The 21,364-nt window shown below is 38.3% G+C and overlaps 1 protein-coding gene across 1 annotated transcript in view; it reads left to right on the top strand.

Moving 5' to 3' along the window:
* edil3b (EGF-like repeats and discoidin I-like domains 3b) overlaps positions 1–21,364 on the top strand; it is a 33,420-nt gene continuing 12,056 nt past the window's right edge. Inside the window, exons 1-9 of the mRNA XM_051683873.1 lie at positions 1–238; positions 2,763–2,837; positions 6,177–6,206; positions 7,368–7,496; positions 13,603–13,716; positions 16,651–16,832; positions 19,556–19,711; positions 20,636–20,780; positions 20,874–21,058. Coding sequence (XP_051539833.1) covers positions 172–238; positions 2,763–2,837; positions 6,177–6,206; positions 7,368–7,496; positions 13,603–13,716; positions 16,651–16,832; positions 19,556–19,711; positions 20,636–20,780; positions 20,874–21,058 — 1,083 coding nt within the window. The 5' untranslated portion in view covers positions 1–171. The remainder of the gene's footprint in view (positions 239–2,762; positions 2,838–6,176; positions 6,207–7,367; positions 7,497–13,602; positions 13,717–16,650; positions 16,833–19,555; positions 19,712–20,635; positions 20,781–20,873; positions 21,059–21,364) is intronic.

The following is a 21,364-nucleotide window of genomic DNA, read 5'->3' on the forward strand; positions in this document are numbered from 1 at the left end:
CATCCTCACTGCAGTAAGAAGCAGCACAGCAGCATCAGTGCTCAGATACACAGCGGCGTCACAGGACATCCTTCACCCAGAGCACTGCGATTCTATCTGCATCACAACTGGAACACAAGACGGATTGAGGTAATTACGGTTGAAACAGCAAACAGAAACGAGTTTCCTGCGATGGTGCCTTTATTTTTGTTCCTGCTTGTCCGCATTGGCGCGTCCATCCCACATCCGACATCCACGGGTGAGTTCACTGGACAAAAACTATGTTTCATATTCGGCTCACATTTACACAATACATCCAGGTTTAAGAGTATAACACATAGCAGAACTTCTAGACAACGTGTGATGCGTTTATTTACATGTCGGGCATCATACGCATCAACAAGGTCCAGTTCAGTTTTATTCCAATGTCCTCAGTCATAATTCATGAGGGATATGATAATGAGATGTCGGGTTATTTCGAGCTTATGATTTTATCAGCACCCTCTTACAGACTTCTATTCATGCTATTAATACGATATTAACGAAAGCGCAACTGCCTCAATAAAATATGTGCTTTGTAGATACATGTTAAAGTGATTGAGTAATTTGAGATGGGCTGTCATCATCTATGTTTGATGTTACATTGAGGTTGCCCAGAGGTCATTCTGCACAAATCAATGGAGACATTAAAACATTGTTATCTTCTCCAAGCCACAGTGTTTTACTGTAATAGATTAAGCCAGTGTGATTCTCTGAAATGTCATTCTCTGCATCTCAGGCTGACCTTTAAATAGAGAATGGCTCAATGTGGAACGCCACCAAAGTTTTAATTAAATTATTCTTCGGGATAGTGTTGTTATAATGTAACAGTTGTTATGATAGTGCAGTGTTTTTAGTTTGAGCCTCTTGTTTCTAAGTCATACCTGTTAGTCATGTAAAAGTTTTTAAATGATTACATGTAATTCATTAAAAATAATAATACAATGTTTATTTTAATGATAGTTTCCTTCATAATACTATAGTTAACCCTTTCAGAGTCTAAATATTTTCCAGGGACACAAAAATATGACCAATACAAAAAAACAAAAACAAACAAAAAAAAAAACAAACAAAAAAACAAACCCTCAGTTTATAGTAATGTTTAAATTGTTATTTCTGGAGTCCATTACATTGAAAACCCTAATAAGCTGACTGTACTCAGTTGAATTGAGTAATGGCATCTTCATAACTTGTGTAATTAAGTTTACTTAACTTACTTAACATTTAAGTTATGGCAACTAGATGCAAGAAGACTTAACTAAGATTTGCTATTTAAATATTGTTGTTTCAACTTAATCATTTTAGTTAAATTAACATAAATTTAGATCATACAATAACAGGGCTCAAATTAAGAAGATTATAACTGATTCTAGGTCAATTATTACATAAACTGAATTTTCCATTGAAATGCATAGACACCTGTACTTCAGTTGCTCATGCATATGTTAACAGGGTCGAACTTAACCAAAGGTGACACAGATTACCCTAATGGTGTCATCATATGAAACAACTATTTGCAACAAAACAACATAATACCACAGAAGAGCTAAAACCTCCATGAATTCTTAATAACAACTATTTAAATGTCACTATAAGTTCCCTTTGAACAAGGAAACATAATTAAATAATTCAAGCACAAGGGATTATGAGTATTCCCCATAGCCTCAATTTTGTTCTCAATCGTTTGAGTTATAAACACTTAAAATGTTAAAGGAATAGTTCACCCAAAAATTTAATTTAACCTCATGCCATTCCAGATGTGGATGACTTTCTTTCTTCTGCAGAACACAAATGATTATTTTTAGAAGAATATTTCAGCTCTGTTGGTCCATTCAATGCAAGTGAATGGTGACCAGAACTTTGAAGATCCAAAAAGCACATATAGGCAGCATAAAAGTAATCCATACGACTTCAGTGGTTGAATCAGTGTCTTCAGAAGTGATGTGATAGGTTTGGGTGAGAAAAAGATCAATATTTAAGTCCTTTTTATTATAAATCTCCACTTTCACTTTTTCTTTTGTTTTCGGTTGATTCACATTTTTTGTGCATAACACCACCTACTGGGCATGGAGGAGAATGTATAGTAAAAAAGGACTTAAATCATGATCTGTTTCACACCCACACCAATTATTTTGCTTCAGAAGACATGGGTTTTACAACTGGAGCTGTATGAATTACTTTTATGCTGCCTTTAAGTGCTTTTTGGAGCTTCAAAGTATTGGTCATCATTCACTTGCATTGATTGGACCAACAAAGCTGAGATACTTTTCTAAAAACCTTTGTTTGTGTTCAGCAGAAGATAGAACGTCATACACATCTGGGATGGCATGAGGGTGAGTAAATGATGAGAGAATTTTCATTTTTGGGGAAACTATTCCTTTAAGTCTATAGATTTATTTATAAATTATATATTTGTGTCCAAAACTTTACATTCAAGTAATGTTTAATTAGGACACCTGCGCTACATCTTTTAAAGTCAATAATTGTATTCCAAAGTTTGAACCCAGCATTGACACTTGTGTAAACACCCATAGTTATACTTTAGATTCCTGTGGCCGAATAATTTAGTTCAAAATGTTGACATAGCTAAGGATAACATCACAAACTTCCGTGCATTAGCCTAAATATTCACAGTATGCTCTGTGGCACACTTTACAATGTTTTAGACATGATGACTCTCTATTAATATTTCTTTGATCAGAAAATTAATTTGTGTTCTGTTTACATCTCATCTTATTTTGTAGGCGAGGTGTGTGAGCCGGTTCCTTGTGAGAATGGTGTTGACTGTCCCAGTACACCAACCGATGAAAATGTTTCTTGTGAGTATGGAGTTCCCTTATGACTCAGTACACATGACATTGCATCAGGAAGCTGGCACTATGGGGAGTGTCCTTTTATACGACCTAGCTGAAACTTTTCTACAATTACGGCAATTGTAAAATTGGCTATGGTGTTTAAGCCCCACCCTTTTAGGCACAAAGCTGTCTAGTATAAAAGCGGGCACGCAAACAACATTCCTCAGAATTTTCTTCCTTCAAGACAGCGATTCATCTCTCATCTAGAAGCCTTCAACTACTTCGCAGTCGACATACTTGAATTCCACTCTCCTCACTAAAGTGGACCATGGGGAAGACAAAGGTTATGCCCAACTTCCCCCTGTGGAAGAGGCGGTAGCGGCACATCTCTGCCTGGCGAGTAGCAGGGTGTGGAAATCACGCCCTGTTCATCCTTCCAAGCCGTGTCGACTAACGTCCGCACTGGCTGGAAGAGCATACTCAGCAGCGGGCTAAGTTGGTTCAGCACTCCACACAATGGCAGAGTTCCAAGTTTTCCAAGCTAAGCTCCTCAAGCAAATGGACGAGCAAGGCTACGATCCAGAGACGGAAAAAGACACTATTTGATGCTCCGGTGTCCCAAGCCGGCCTTTTCGGCGGATCTGTGGATAGATTTGCTGAGCGTTACATCAAGACTCAGCAACACTCACAGGCTATGAGACATTTTATGCCAAAATGGAGCAGAACTTCATCACAACCAGCTCGCTCCTGCTCTGTTTGGGCTAAAAACCCCATGCCTGCTGCCTCAGCACCGCCAAATGTCGCCGCCGGTAAAGCCAAGCATGCCGTGGCCCAAATGAAGGCAGCCTCCTCAGCGCCCCTCTTCCCCACTGCTGTTTGTCAGGAAAGGAATATTGTTCAAAATGTTGTACAGTATGTTGTTTCTGTGTCTCACATTCAATCACATACAATAAAGAATGCAAAAAAAAAAGAGTACAGCACTAGTTGCATATGCACGAGACACTCACACTTTTTCATTAAAGAGCTTTCCCACTTCAAAGCCCACACATTATGCAGAACCACTTCCCAATGGTGAGCGGCACATTATATCATACAATGTACAAACCAAATTGCTCTCTGTCCCATTATGCGGACGCATGGTGAGCCCTTACGGGCATTTCTGACTAGGTGCTAAAAACGATCTAACATGGTTATACAATCCAATTTGCATGTCGGCTGCCCCATTTCAATGGTGTTCTGTCTTCCACGGTTCCAGCCGAAGTCACCGGTGTTACGAGTTGAAATACACAATCTTCTCGCAAAGAACGCAAAAGAGATGAATTTCAGATGAATTAATAAGCCTGCTGTCCTGCTGCGCAAATGAATGGCAAGCCCTCATGGGCGTGTCAGACCGGTGTTTAAAACGATTGAGCACAGTCATACGATTCAGTTTGTACGCCGGCCACCTCGCTTCACAGGATGTGCCGGTGTTGCGTGCAGAGATTCACAGTCTTCTCACAAAATTTTTTTATTGTGACACACACAGCGGGATTTACAGTGGTTATTTCCTCATTCTGGAGAAGGACGGCAGGCTTTGACCCATTATAGTTCTGAGACGCTTGAAACGCGCGCTCGCGACGTGCCCATTCAAAAGTTTAACTCAGAAACAGATCTTATCGCATACCCATCCTTGGGACTGGTTTGTGTCAATAGATCTGAAGGACGCATACTTCATGTACCAATTGTACCGCGTTACAGGTGGCTTTTTAGATTAGCGTTCGAGGGAACTGCGTATCAATTTAAAGTCCTTCTTTTCAGTCTGTCTCTGGCTCTCTGTACATTCACAAAATGTATTGATGGCCCATTGAAAATGAACGGTGTGCGTGTTTTGAATTACCTTAGCGATTGGTTATTACTAGCCAATCAGTGGCACTACTGAGCGAACACAGAGACTTGCTGCTTTGCCAAATGGAAAATGTAGTCTAATGTCAACTGGGCGAAAAGCACACTTTTCCCCAGCCAGTAAATCTCCTTTTTAAGGAGTTTGTCTCAGCTCCGTGAGCATGCATGCGCACCTAACGAACGACCACTCTTCGGTGTCTGTCTCAGTTCAAACTGCAAAACATCACCACTGAAGTCATTTCAGGGAATGCTGGGTTTTATGGTGGTAGCATCTGCTGTCATACTGTTAGGTCTGTTACACGAGACCTCTCCAGTACTGACTCAAGCGATGTTCCACATTGTGCCTGGAGCCTCTGGTGCATGCGTATCGTGGTGACTTGCTGCTGTCTGGCTGCTCTAGCACCATAGACAGCGCCGGCCTTCTACCAACAGGGTGTTATGCTGGGTCAAATTTTCAGAAGGAAAGTGTTGACCTCAGATGCATCCAACACAGGTTGGGGCACGGTGTGTGATGGACGCCCGACTTTTGACACCTGGACAGGTGTGAAACAGGCAAAGCTTTGAGAGCTTTTCATTCTGACATCGTGAATCACCACATTCTGATTCGAACAGTAGTGGTATATATAAGTCGCCAATGATGCGCTTTTGTCCCTCGGTCGGAAAATTCGGAGGAATGGTGTTTGCGTGCCCGCTTTTATACTGGACAGCTTCGTGCCTAAAAGGGCGGGGCTTAAACACCATAGCCAATTTTAGAATTAGCGTTATTGTAGAAAGGTTCCAAATAGGTCGTACAGAAGAACACTCCCCATAGCGTCAGCTTCCAGACGCAATGTCTCGTTCCTTTCGTCTCTGGGAACCGAGGTTACATATGTAACCGAGACATTTTTCTACAATAAGCATTATACTGTGAGTCCGGTCTCCCGATATTTGATTAAGCAGTGTCCTCACTTAGACTAAAGACCACATTTTATCACAGGTGGAATGTTATCTAACCTCTCGGTTAAATTGTATGTTTCTAATGGCCTGACAATGTCTCAGCCATGAGTTCACAGGGTTTAGATGTTTTTTTTAACATTGTGTCTCCACAATCTTAAAAATACAGTTTCTTCAGGGGTTCTTTGCAGAACCTTAGGCCACGTCCACACTAATCCGTTTGAGTTTGGAACCTCTGTTTTCAGTTTCCTAACATCACCGTTTTCCAAATTATGTGGTTATAGAGAACCTTTTCGAAAATCTCCGTTTTGGTGGAGGAAAACGCAGTTCCATTGTGGATGAAAGGTTTAAATGTAGCAAAATCAATGTGTTTTCAAATATAAACATGCTAGTGTGGACAAGGCCTTAGGTTCAACAAAGAACCCTCTTCTTATCAAAAAACATTTTTGGCTGTATAGGGTTCTTGGGTTGGCTATATGGTTTGTTGGAAATTAAAATAGTTCCAATAATAAGCCAGACTTTGAGACATATTTTCTGTTTTCTCAACAGTATCAGGCTGGGAAGAACCATCTGTAATTGGTGAGTTTGTACATTTAAAAGTTCCTAAATGGTCTGTTTTACTACGTTCAATCAACAACCTCATCTACACAAGATTAAGAGAGTTTGTTCACAAGACTCCAGATATGAATTCCCTGATATAGAGGCCAGATGGCTCATGCTCATACTAGTCCAGAATATAAATTATGTCAGTCTCAAATTCCATTCATTTGTTAATTCCTATTTAAACATATGCTTCCCTTTAATTAGATATGCAGGTAACACTTTATTTTGATGGTCCCCCTACAGATATTCAACTGACTATAAGTGACTTATCAACTGACTTGCTATAGCTAGTAAACAATGTTTCAACAAACATTCAGTAGACTTTCAATAGCCTGTATAACAGCAAAATAAGAGCTTATCAGCTGACTTGATATAGCTAGTAAACTGTGTTTCAACAAACATTCAGTAGACTTTCAATAGCCTGTATAACAGCAAAATAAGAGCTTATCGACTGACTTGCTATAGCTAGTAAACAGTGTTTCAACAAATATTCAGTAGACTTTCAGTAGCCTGTATCTAGATCTTTATTAATTATCTACCTACATTATTGTTGAGAACATCAGTTCATTAAAATTGTTGGATAAAACAATGACTTCTGTACATTTCTTTTACATACAATCTATGTGCTGGTTGCAATGTGGTACTGCTATTCCCATGTGTTATTATCAGTACTTGTATTTACCATCTGTTGATAGTCTGTTTCAAAAAAGGAGACATGTAGCAGTCAGTTAACTGTATTCTTTAGATGTTCACTTTATTTTGATGGTCCCTAGGTAACTATAGATGAACAGTTGATACTACCTTAAAGTGACTCTGTACTGATAGGAAATTCATATGCAACAAACAGTCAGTAGAGCATTTCTAGAAAACCTTTGGGTAACTAAAGGTGAAATAAAAAAACGAGCAGGTAAGCAAAGAAATGTAAGTAGGTCATTAATAAAGATCTATATACAGGCTACTGAAAGTCTACTGAATGTTTGTTGAAACACTGTTTACTAGCTATAGCAAGTCAGTTGATAAGTTACTTATAGTCAGTTGAATATCTGTAGGGGGACCATCAAAATAAAGTGTTACCACCCTTCCAAATGCCTTAATACTTATATTAATACTACAGCATGGTTTGCTTCCCTGATTTAGGGCCCTGCCATCTGAACCCCTGTCACAACAGAGGGGTTTGTGAACTCAGTAAGACGTACCGGGGCGACACTTTTGTTGGATATGTGTGCAAGTGTCCACCTGGCTTTGACGGAGTCCACTGCCAACACAGTAAGAAACTTCTAAGAATCAAAGTTGCATCTGATTCATTGAATTTTCCATTCTACAGTGTGATATAAATGGACATTTCCATGGATAATTCACTACCATTCACTACTGTATGTAGTGATCATGCATTATGGGCTTTTCAATGCTGATATCTGGAGAGCAGAATTGCCAATGACTGGTAAAATACCAATATTGTATATATTGCATGGCTGTCTGGAATACTTGATTGTGATTGGTCAATCGCAGCATTCTGTGGTCATTCTGTATTCTGTGGTCATTTATATAATGACCACTTAACTGTTCATTTAACACACATTTGACTCAAAATTAACTAAAAATATTTGAAAATAAGGTGACGGTTGTCGATGTAAATGCAGAGAATGATAAAATGGCCATATTAAATGAGCAAATTAATCGTTTTTTTTTTACAGTATATTGTCAATATACGGATTGATCACTATTTTGTTATAGTTAGTGAAAATAAGGAAACTCATCAAGCATATAACAAAACTGTGTATTTGTTGGCTAATTTCTCAAAATTTTGCAACACACTCTCATGGAGAAATCGTACAGATACATTTGAGTTGGCTAAATTGTGGCTAAATCTTCCGTCATACACAACATACTCTTTACGCTACAGATCATACTTACGGACTGTACTCTATGGTTAGTTTTAGATGGCATTTGGGTTAGGGCATAAAACGAATAAGCATGTCCATAATGTCTGACACGCAAACTTTTGCTTACTTCCGCATTACACATCAGGGGATTTGCATGTGTACAGTTTGTACAAATTAATAGCAATGAACAATGAACTTAGTACGACTCTTTATTAGATCGGGTTGGAATTTTGGAATCTGGCCCAAAAGTTCGCTGTCCTTTTCTGCATATCGCTGCCCCCTTTGGCATATCGCGGCACCATTTTGTGGCCCATTCTGCATAACACGGCGGCCCATTTCAGCTTATCGTGGCCCATTCGGCCCCGTTTCGCAGCCGGCCCTTCAGGAAAAGTCCCGGTTATCCCAATGGCCAGTCCGCCCCTGCTTGTGTTCCAGTACAATCGCTGAATTTATAGCATGTCCTTTTTTTCTGGTGTGTTTCATCTAAAAAAAGAATCTCATGCCAAAACAGTCAGCAACATTTCAAGTACATGATAAATAAAGACATGAAAAAATATATGCTTTTTAATCTATGAGCTAGCTGTCAGAAAGTTTTTATTTAGTGTTTTGTTTTCCTTCATCTTTCTGTGGTTACCTCACACTGTTTCCATTATTCATGGCTTGGGTTGAGAGAGAAGATGCTGCACTTTTTCACAGAGCATGCAGAGCCTAATACACATTGCACTTGTGCATCTGTGACCTTAATTTGCACAGTCTCCTGAATTGACTTTTAACAGTAGTCTATAATTAATGCTGCAGTGAAACTAAAGCTAAGATAAGACACTGATGCTTGCCTGGCAGTGGGGGGTTGGTTACAAACAGACTGAGCACTAGCCCTAGAAATCTCAGACACTCAATGGCACAGCTGAAGATGTCACAATTTTTTTGGTCAAATTCTTGGAGGATGACATTAGGGTCTCATTATTTGCTTGAGGCCCCCATGAGTTTTTGTCATAATAATTAGATTTCACAGCATCGATGGCCCCATAAAGGACGATTCACTGTCTACAAAGGTGGAGCTAGGGGCGGGGCCCCAGCTAAAATATGACTGGCCCCTTCAGTGCCTCTGTGTTGGAAAATTATTTGTTTGAGAAGCCGGCAAATTCAGAATGAAACAACAAGGAAGCTTGGCAAAATTGGAACAAAGTGGGAAGCATAGCATGACCCATTTGAATTACCTTCAGAAATATCTGTTACAAAGTTTACAAATCAAGGCATTTATTAGAACTCTTAAAATTTGCTTCTAGAAACTTTTAAACACAAGGGCATCCAAAACTTTGTGTTCCAAAAACAAACAAACAAACAAACAAAAAAACATGACAAATCTTAGTATACTTTTGCTATAACTTGTGTTTACATTCTAATTTAATTAACACCTCATTTATATAGTGGTAAATTACAATAATACATTTACATAAATTACAATATACAGTGGCAAGACTAGGTTGGGACTTCTTAACAGATTTTATATGAAGGTACCTCCTAAGTAATCTTCCAAGGTTTCCAAGGCATTATAACATCATGTCATTAAACATGATTTAATCTAGAATAAATTGAAGTGAACTTGAGAGAGATAACCAAACAAATATCTAATGACTACATTAAATAAAAAATATAATGGACATTTATAAATTAATTTGCTACTTTCAGCCATACCTTTCAATGGGAACATTGGATTTGAATGTGACTTGATGCCTTCCTACCTCCAGATGCTGTCTATCTTCTCTGAAATCATCTAACACAGGCTTATAACGATGTGTGAAGTTTCCCTGACTTTATTAACCTACTAGCCATGGCACAACCCAGGACACTGGATCCTAAGAGTTTTATATGTATGTTTTAGAAATTAAATGCAAGCATTTGAATATAGAGCAATAAAATATCTTTGCTTAAATTGTTTGCTAAACCACTTCTGTCTAGGAGGAGCAACTAGGGACTATAACATCTTAAAATGTAATTTATATGCTGAAAGGCTCTATGTTTAACTCAGGAAGAGGTGTACAGCAGCACCACAAATCCAGCGTAACAGCTGACCAAGCCAACCCCCGCCCCCACTCACTTGCATGACTGGCTGGACTTTGGTCTCACGGAAGAAATCCCACCAATCAGTTCGAGTGTGTTCTATCGTAACTGACAGTGGCGCTTGGATGCACATGACTATAGTAAAGGCTGAATCCAATGGTCTTTCTCCACTCTGAATGTGCCAAAAAAAACAAAAAAAACCTATGTGTTCTGCTAAACATTAAAGGGGATCATGTCATGGAAAACAGGATTTTCCTTGCTCTACTGAACTGAGTTCAATTTACTATGTGGATACTTAAACGTTCACAATGCAAAGCTCCATCCCCAGTTTAAAAGACCTTTTATTGAATCTAAATCTAAATATGACATCACAATCATCAGCACATTAACATACAACGGTCTACTTTTACACATCAATACCCATTCAGCATTTGGCCACTTGACCCGCCCTGACAATTGACTGTGTGAACTATGCCTGTATGTTAGCCAAACATAAAAGGTGTCATTTAACTCTTAAAGATACTGTAGCAAAAAAAACAAAAAACAAAAAAAAACAGCCTGCTTAATAGAGCGCAACAGTGTGTAACCAGTACTGCTTGAACTGCTCAGAGTGGTATTCGAACCGGCATAAGCCGGCATGGGAGGCGGGCAAGCTAACAAGGAGGCTAAAGGCTACAGCCTCTAGTGTCAGTCGCTAGTGTGCCTCTTGAGGCCAGGGGAGTGAGGTTTGCACAGACCCCACAGCTATCATGTACCAGCTGGCTCCCTTTACAAGTGCACACCCACTTTTTCAGCCATCTTGGTTCTGGAAGTATTTTTTCCATTCATTTCTTCCAAAGGGATTTCATAAAATCCTTCATAAAAGAGTTCCAAAGCCATGAAACAAAACAACCAGCTCTGAGGTGAATTATAACATTACAAACTTTGATTTGAAGCAATAAAATATTTGAAAATCTGACAAAAAGACAAAAGGTACATAACTCCTTAATGAGGGCATGAACTATAATCCCATGGAGCATTGCGAATGACAATCAAATTAAAAATGATTGAAAAATATGAAACTATTTATTTAAAGATGATTATTATAAGTATAGAAATTGTGTCACAGTGCATCATGGAAGCGGGCAAAGCTCTTATGGTACACTTTGTTTGCCGTGATTCTCTGACTGGTGGATCATAGCCCTTCAGGCTTATGGGTAGTGTAGTTCTACACCAGGAATTTCACTAATAAACACATAAAAAAGACATTTAAATAATGCTGACTGATGGCGTCAACAGAAGCTTATACAATTGAGTATACCTGGGAGCACATGATCTGTCTTTAAATTTAAGTTATTGTCAAAAATCAATCACCTATGGAGAAAAAGAAAGGTATATTTATTACACTAAAAAAATTGTTTAGCCTATTTTTAAGATTTACGTATTTTAATTTTCCATAATTCCATACAATTTTATTGTGTAATGTTTAACTAAATTTAATTAATATTATTTATTTATTTGTTATTATTTTATTAAAGATTATTTAATTCAATTTGATGGAATTTTTTTTATGAAATTGAAATGTGTAAATCTTAAAATAATTATTTGAGGAACAGAACCACACTGTTGCACTTTTTTTTATAAGTAAGAGAAAGGGTGTAAAATGGTGCAAGTGGAAAAAAACAATCTAAGCAATCAGACTTATGATTTTGGTCAATGATAAAATGGACAAAGAAATTCCAAAGACTTGCACTGAAGGATTATTTATTTATAGTGACCAAAATATAGAGACTTGGGGGTGGGTTCTTTTTTAGCAACCACCCAGAACACCTTAGCAACTACCCAGAACTCCACAGCAACATGCTCAAATTCACTCAGAACACCTTATCGACCACATACAGTAGTTACACACTCACAACCACCCACAACACCCAAGCATCATGTCGGTGACTTTTTCATGGACAAGCACCATTCACATTTTCATCAGTGTTGGGGGTATATTTAGAATATCTTTGGCACCCCTTTTCATTTCATTTCAATTGAAAGGATCAGTATCTACTATCTACAGTAACTATCAGATTTAAAGATCCTTAAATCCCTCATTTGTTATTTACGCCCATACTTTTATTTCTCATGAGATGGTCCTGCTTAAGCTGAGGATTTAAAGGGTGTTCCAGTAACTCATGTTGTTCCCCTCCAGTGCTTTTCTGCTGTGGTAAACCCAAAGGTGCGATTTATCTCTGCCAGATACCTGACGAAATTGAGCCCAAATTCCACCTTGCTGAATTTCTGCTCTGGTGCTCACACCGTTTGCTGTCTTTAACAAGTCTCTTGAGTTCCTTCCGAACTAAAAATCAGACACGGAGGTCAATGTTGCTTTAAGGGCGTAGAGGAGATGCTGATGGTATATTCCTGAAACATGATTTTGAGAGAGGAAACTATAAGCTTTTCTAGCAGCATTGATCTGTTCGGTGTCTACAGAGAATTCTTAAGAAATTTGTGTTTTGAAGTAAACAGTACTGGAATAATCCGCACACATTGGAAAATGATGGCGCTCCTTAGAGCAGTGGTTCTCAAACTTTTTGACTCCAAGGCTCCCCACTGTCAATATTTGAAGGCCCCCTCGCCCAAAACTAGACGTGTGTGATTAAATGAATTAATCATGAATAATTTTTGATTCTAGAAGTTTCAGAAAGAGTCTGTTTATAATTTGTAGGCATGCATCTTAAAGTATTTTTTAGCATTTTAATTAAATAGGATTATTTTAATTATTTTAATATTTCTTATTTTAAATTAATATTAAGTCATCTTGAGGCCCCCTTGGAAGTGTGCTGAGGCTCCTAGTGGGCCCCATCCCCCTGGTTGAGAACCACTGCCTTAGAGGACAAGAGGGGAATTTATTTTCTTAAATAGTTTTGCATTCCTTCGCAATTATTTGGGGTTTATAGGTATTCATGTTAAAACCGTAGTAATAATACAGGAGAACCAAAACTATCTGGGAGATGGGAGATCTCAACAATGTCTCAAACTGTGCTCTGATTTGCCTAGATAACAAAGTCTGCAATCAAAAGTCCAAGACCAAAGTTAGGCATTACACATAAATTTTAAAGCACTGTACCCATTCTGTATGACAACAGTTGTTTCAATTGTATCAAGTTTTATTTCTCCTTAAGCATTTAAGGAGAAACATAGAAGACAAAGTTGATACTTCAATAAAACATTATTAAGAACTCTATTAAGTCTCTGGAAAGCAACATTTGAGCAAAAAAATTTCCTCTGTGTATTTTGTTTCTCTTAGTAAGTAAATAAGCACTTTCATCAATGTGGATAGATAATGAGAATTTATTTTTGACCTTTTAAAGCCATTTTCAGGTAATCACGTTTGATGAATAATTTCATGTGAAAAATTGTACAGCCGGCGGATGATTTATGTCTGCTTATCTTTTCAGACATTAACGAATGTGAGAGGAATCCGTGCAAAAATGGGGGCAGCTGCACAGACCTGAGAGCGAACTACACCTGCCAGTGTCCCGGAGATTACATGGGGCGGAACTGTCAGTACAGTAAGTGAGAATCGAATTCAGGACCTCATTTAATTAAACCATGTGCTTAAATATTCATTATCAAATCGCTGCATCTCCAGAGAAACAAACTCAACGAACTAAAACTGGATTCAGCCTGGGGAACGCAAACCATCTGCCAGCTTTTTTACACAAATCTGAGGCCTGAGAATGAAGCAGGGTAGTTGACATGACATGTAATTTGACTGTATTTAAAGAAAAAGGCTGTTCATTTTTTCTCTTAAATTTTCATTACTTGGCTGGACAGCAAAGAACACAGCTTTGTATATAACCATAAAATATCTATTTCAATTGACCCTTCGCTAAGCCCTGCTTTAAAAGCACATCTGACCGATCCTGTCTTAGGAACTGTTGCCCTGCCACCATTACTCTGACATGCGTTTGCTATTTTCCAATGAGAGCCTATGGAAGTAATGTACTGTATGTTTGAGTACTTTTAAGTGGGATTTTATCGAAATAATCCAAGAAATGTAAAAGAAAACTTTGTTACCGGGTCATTTGTAATAGTGACACGAGTTACCCAGAGAGGATACCTGCAGTGTTTTTCTTTCTTTTTCAATATTATCTTTAAATAAATCTGGAGAAGAGCAGAATGTTGTGGATTAAACTGTTTCAGCCCTCATTCCCAAATGAACATCTGCAACGACACCTACAAGTCAGTCCACTGTCGGCCATCTTTGGAACGCTCTCAGGAGGCTATTTCCAGTCATGACAGGCTCTTTTAACTGTAAGGTGGGACTTCCTTTCTACATCCGTTGACCATTGGGCGCTCAGAGCTCCTTGGTTGAGCGTTCCAATTTCTCCCATTCATTTAAATAGAAGTGGCCCGTCTCTGCTAAATAATCTCTGATGTTAATTCATTTATTCAAGTCATAGTAAAAGTGATAGTAAATAAACAGTTCACAGCATCAAAATGAGTGCATTATGAGATGTTATAAACAGCTCTGATCACTTACATTAATGTTATTAGATGTGTAATTGCTATTAAATGAAGTTTTTCTCTTATCAAGTGACCTTGATTCTGATTCACAGTCTCCACAGTGTTTTATCAAATTACTGTGTAATTTAACAATTTCTTCTACAAAAAACGTATAAATAAATATGCTTTACGATGTCACTCTTCATACCAACCCACATAAAAATATTATCCATTCCGTTTATAAGAATATTTTGACAAAAATCGTGTCCTTCACGGCAATCTCCCATTCATTCCAATGGGGAGTTCTGCAGAGCTTGTCAGAGCAAACAACCGTAACTAAAGGGGTGGAGCTTAGCGAAGGGTCAGTTATGTTTTAATTTTATATCAACTTTTTATATCAACTTTACATCAAGTAAAAATGTTCATTTGATTTAAATGTTTATGGACTGGCACCATTCACTTCTATTGAAAGTGCCTTACTCTGCAATATTTGCTTTTTTTAAATAAACTAGTGGCAAGTTGAAATAAGTTTTGTGGTCTTCAACGTGATTCCACAAATGCTGTCAGTTGAGCCTAATTTCTTTTGAACCCAGAACATTCCTTTAAATTTGTAATGTTTATGTGGAACTACAGTACCTCCATGTTTATTTATTCAGTCCCGCTGTGTGATTCCCATTTTTCATCTACCCGGACAAAATTACATCGACTGAATATGGTACTGCATAGTTCACAAAATCCTTCTGTCATTTCCATAAGTTCTGGTGGAAAACAGATTCTATTTTGTGTATTTTTGTCCATAAAACACATTTCTTATGACAGTCTGGCCCCAATGTGCCTCAAAATCCCTCATAACTCATCGTATGTTTTGAACTCAAGAGAGATGAAGACTTACATAACCACGACTTGTTTGCTGTTACATTTTTTTTGCTGACTCAAAAAAAGGTCCCAGCTGTAGCTTAAGCCTTAACACATCTTTGAACGTACAATTGAATTAGTTGAAGATTATAGTCATGCTCTCTCATTTACACGGCTCTCAGAGGAGCCTATATAAAGTTACACCCCACGGTAAGGTTTGGTTTGCGACCATGCTGTCCAAACAAAGCAACAGGAGCTCCCTACGGGCTAGTTTGAGCAGCTTGCGGCTCCTTTTCGAGTCTCCCAATTCGGTGCGATCGATTGGTGGAGATGGTTCGGGTACTCCACTAATGTTCTTCCCGGAGCACCAGCGAGCAGGTGTCTTCTCTGCTGGTGGACGAACTGATGACAGCGTTGACATCAGGGATGATGTCTTAGGGTCTGAGAGTGAAGACAGCATCTCTGTGTGTGAGAGCAAGGACACAATATCCATCGATGAAATCAAGGATGTGGCGTCCAAAAGTTCAGACCTGCCAGATATTTTTGAGGACAAAACGGTGACAAATGACATTTTGGAGGCCGATGCAGTATTTGTTGTAGCGACCTATGAGAGCAAGAATAATGCCATCATATTACCCCTTGAGATCGAAGAGTGCGGTGTTTGTGGTATTTATTTGAAACAACATGTCAAATCTTCCATTATTAACTTGCTGTTTTCATAGCTCATGATGATTCAGGAGTTCTCAATTTTGTCTGATTTAAGTCTCAGCTTGGTCTCAGATGTTTTTTCCTTAAGGAGAAATAAAAATAGACCCAAATGAGACGATTGTTGATGCATAAATTCTGAGTTTGACATATTGAAACCTCTGACTTTTGATTGCAGGCTTGGTATCTTGGCAAATCTAAGTACAGTTAAGACATTGTTGAGACATCTTCTGAAACTCTAGAGATACATGTGAGATACTGGTGTCTTTCTTAGGAAGACCATCCAACAGCTGAGAAGCAAAAGTCTCTATTAGCGCTCTCTTGTTGCTGTTGAGGAGAAACATATGAAATATTAAGGCGATCTCATTTGTGATTTTTCATTTGTACTCTCTGAGATACGTCCCCATTTCTCTTTGTATCTCTGTTTGTTCTCTCAGAATGTTCTGGACCTTTAGGGATGGAAGGGGGTATCATTTCAAACCAGCAGATAACAGCTTCCTCCACACATCGAGCTCTGTTTGGACTGCAGAAGTGGTTTCCGCACTTCGCACGGCTCAATAAGAAGGGTCTCGTCAATGCCTGGAGCGCAGCCGAGCGTGATCGATATCCTTGGATTCAGGTATTCAAACCACATTTTGACTGTATTAGCTTTTAAAGTCAACATGAAATGAAAGTTATTTACTTTCGTAATGCACATTACAAGTCTTATTGTGTACAATTCATCAGTGCAAGTTATTCCAAGGGGGAAAAAAGTTTGTAATCTTCCATCAGAATGTAATAACTTTCTGATACCGCCTCTGAAACGACTTTCCTTTTTCAGCTGAAGTCAACAAGGCCTCTTATTTTTCAGCCACTTTCCCAAAAATTTGTGTAGCGTGACATAAATCGTTATTGACAAGAATAAAAAATTGTTTTATTTTTTTTGCTTACAGTATATCGCCCACCCTACTCCCGCCAAGTATTTTCCTCATTAAAAACTCTTCGACCACATCCACACAGCAGCAGAATATGGTTGTCAGACCTGTTTTGAGTGCTTAATACAGTTACGTTCACACACAGTTCGGTTATTTATGAGAGTGACAACCACATTCTATAACAGAACTGACAACCGCAAATTTTCACGTCTCACAGCCGCATTCTCTGCAAACCTGCGTTGTGTGAACGGAACCGTACTGGACAACTAGTTGTTACATCATGTACAGTGGGAGACATGCTGCACTGTACACACGTGTGTTTCATGTGTTTTATGTGGGGTTTCGTTAACTCACGGAGATGGAGAAATGAGCTGCGTGTCATCCAAAGATTCAGCCACTGTCTTCCACCAGCTGCTCACAGGGCGCAAGCCACGCAACACTGCACTCTGCATGCAGTTAAAAAGCATTCAAAGTCACTGTCTTTTAATTATGATCTAATGTATGAACTCGCACCTCGATTGGACTCTTTTATTTAATAACGTGGCGACAATTGTGAAAAGACATGCCGGTGTTATGGACGTCACCATTTTTTTAGTCACTATCACTATGGTTACAGCTGTTAGAATACGGTTCTAACTTCGGTTGTTCGTTCATACAGACAGCATTCGAAATGCTACTGTACGCTGTTGTATGAATGGGACATTTCAAGACTCACATCTGTAAGTAAATACGGTTGTCAGTCTCAAACACTGACTTTGTGAACGTAGCCATAACTATGTCAGATGACTGAAGTAAAATAGTTATTGAAGTAAAATTAGACTACCACTTCATGTTGACTTTAATATGTAGAAACAATACACAACTTACCTGCTGTTATCGCCGTTGTTTCTTCTACCTTAGGATCTTTTCTCAACATCAGTTACCTAAAAATTGTAATAAAAAAAAAAAAGATAACCTCAAAGGTATTTGCCAAGCATTCAACACAATAACAGCTTTTAAAGCATCAAATGCCCCATAGTAATTGGTTTATGTTTGAAGGTAAATTGCATCAAAGATTGTAGGGTCTCAGAGCTGCTAAAGGCACGTCTAGCTAAGATTTCATTAGGACAAACACAGAAAGAACAGTGTGGGAGTACTAAACTGTTCACAGCCACCATAATGACTTAAGTGCTAACTGCACACTGCCACCAGCCAAGCCCACGCAACACCAGCGTTCCTGCTCTTCTACTGGGCAGATTGCTTGTGCCTAATTTCATTTTTGAGCCCATAAAGAGGATTCTGATGCCAAAGATGCCTTAGAATAAGACCCCAACTTGTTTTCAAAACACTGTGTTACCTGTTTACATTGCCCTTAAAAGCTCTCATTCCTTAACTGGTATTGCTTCAGGACCTAGATTTTACATTGGACAGTGGTAACCCAAGTGGTGACCCAACACAGCACCAGAATTGTTTATCATATAAAAGTTAACAACAATTTAAAATCACTGAAATGTTTTCATATTACCATGAACTGCATAGAGCCAACAATATGCAAGATTTTCAAACATGATTAACATATAGACTGAATAAAAAAAGACAGTTTGGTTTTCTAAATGTCCATTAAAATTTTGATTTTGTCATGTTCTGCAGCCAATACTACAAATTCTGTATGGCTATCCTCACTGCAAGCAAACTCGTATTTAATGTAGTCTAGGTCATAATTGATTTGATACAGCTCATGTAGTTGTTCATGGTTTTCGAGGATGAGGGTGTGTCAAGCAACCTGTCCAATTTGGTTAGCAAGTGGCATGAATTTGTGCCAAAATACAGAGTTTGATTCGAGCTACAGCCTTTGTCATCGATACTGGCTGACGTCAACAAGTCCTCATTTTTTTCAACCCCTACCATACACTTTGACTTCATTCTAGTATGTAATGTCCACTTTTCACAACTCCTGATGGATGAGTCCCGTATAAATATGTTAACCGGTAGACATTTTCGAGCATAGTTCTTTCGCGGACATACAAAATGCTGCCGCATGGTAGGGAAAGTGCAATCCAAATACTGATTATATTATAATCATTATATTATTTTTATGCATTAACAGTTATTTTGATTAGTTACTTTTGATTCGTGCTACAGCTTTTGACATTGATACCAAAAGCTATGTAAAGAGTCTTCTCCCTTTTAAAAGTTGAAAAGCGATCTTAAATATTTAAAAAAAAATGTACTGTCAGAACAGACCTGTGAGCCATTTTTGACTCACTACCCACCAGTTGAGAAACACAGATGCTTTATAACATCCACAAAGCGGCTCTCCAACACATGGCCATCATTGTCTCCACCACAGCAAATCTTGAGATGGACAAATTATAACTCAAAACCCCACAGGGCTTCACTCATTCATCACGTGGGCTGAGGCCATCGATTTTGTGCTGTCCCCTCACAGATAAATCTGCAGCGGAGGATGATGGTGACTGGACTGATAACACAGGGCGCAAAGCGAATCGGTAGTCCTGAGTACGTGAAATCATATAAAGTGGCATACAGTGACGACGGGAAGGCCTGGAGCATGTTTAAAGTCAAGGACATGGATGAGGACATGGTAAGACATGGCGACAGTGTCCGTTCTAGTTGAGATGAAAGAGCCAGAGGGAGATATTTTTAAATTAAGAAACTGTCCCCTTAAGTGCCTCTCCTGCCAACTTGCTCCTCTTTCGAGTTTTTCTTTTTATCAATCAAACTCTTGTTATTCTATATATCTGTGGACAAGAACTATTTATCATATAAGTGTAGAACTGTATCGTCATTTCTGGAAAGTCTAGACCATCTATATCAAAGTTCTGCTTTCATTATATGAGCATAAGGGGGGTGAAATGGTTTGATCAATTAGTTTTATCTTGTACATATACTATGTGTCTACAATCTTAGACAAATGTTAACAGTATTCCAAATTAAAGTTTAGTGCTATTATACTTTTATTTAAGGATAATGTACAATAATACATAATAAAGCCAGAAAGGGTGATCAGGACCACAACGTAAGGCCTTTGGGTCTTCTATCAATTTAAAGGGGTTTATTTTGCAATAATAATCATCTGACTGTAAATGATGCTGCCTATTACCTACTAAGCAAATACAAATAAATTGATATGAAATATTGATTTGAGTCAATTGAAATTATTGAAATGGAATTTACTGAAATTATTTTATGTGAGACGAAAAACTGTGAAATGACATTGAGAGATATAAAACTAGACAGCTATGTAGGAAGTCAATTATACAATTTAGCATTCATTATACAAAACTGACTGCAGAATTCCACAACTGACCAATCAGAACAATTTTTTTTTTAGAGGGCTATGTAGTAAGTCAGCAAATGTCACTGATAGTTTATCATATTGGTCATAATGAGCTGATATTACACAAAATCTTTGATTTGTTAGGCATTTTGTTTTTACCTTATGCATGTTTTTTGTGCCTTTCGGTCAAATTATTGTAATTCTTTGTTTTTATATATATATATATAGATATTCACTGGAAATGCCGATAACAATGCCCCCTCGGCCAACTCTTTCAGTCCACCAATTGAAGCACAGTACATTCGGATTTATCCTCAAGTATGCAGGAAACACTGTACTCTGCGTATGGAGCTCCTGGGCTGTGAGCTTACAGGTATGCTCGATTCATTGCAGAGTGCTTAGAATTCTTCTCTCACACTTCTCTGAAGTGAGAATTATGTCCATATTTCTTGGATTTCTTTGTCAGGATGCTCAGAGCCAATGGGGATGAAGACGGGACACATTCAGGACTATCAGATCTCCTCCTCCAGTGTGTTTCATACCCTGAACATAGACATGTTCACCTGGGAACCATCCAAGGCCAGACTGGACAAACAGGGCAAGGTCAATGCATGGACGTCAGCCCACAATGACCAATCCCAATGGCTGCAGGTGAGACAGACATGAAAGTAAATATGATGCCGTGGGAACACCTTAGTTTATGTGTTGATGTCATGTCAAATCCAACCCCCCTTGTACACATATATAGGGTCAGCTGTTTTTGTAATGCCTGATCAAAAATTGTTTATGTTGTAGTTCAGGTCAATACAGTCATAATTGAATAAAACTTCAATGTTGAAAATGTAGTATAATATAATATATTTTATATAGTTTTTCTGGATATTTCATTGGCTATAAACGTATCATTCTGTTTTGGTGCCTAAAAGTATCATAACCTTTACATTTACATTTATTCAT

The sequence above is a fragment of the Myxocyprinus asiaticus genome, chromosome 42 (assembly GCF_019703515.2).
Source record: "Myxocyprinus asiaticus isolate MX2 ecotype Aquarium Trade chromosome 42, UBuf_Myxa_2, whole genome shotgun sequence".
Taxonomy (NCBI): Eukaryota; Metazoa; Chordata; class Actinopteri; order Cypriniformes; family Catostomidae; genus Myxocyprinus; species Myxocyprinus asiaticus.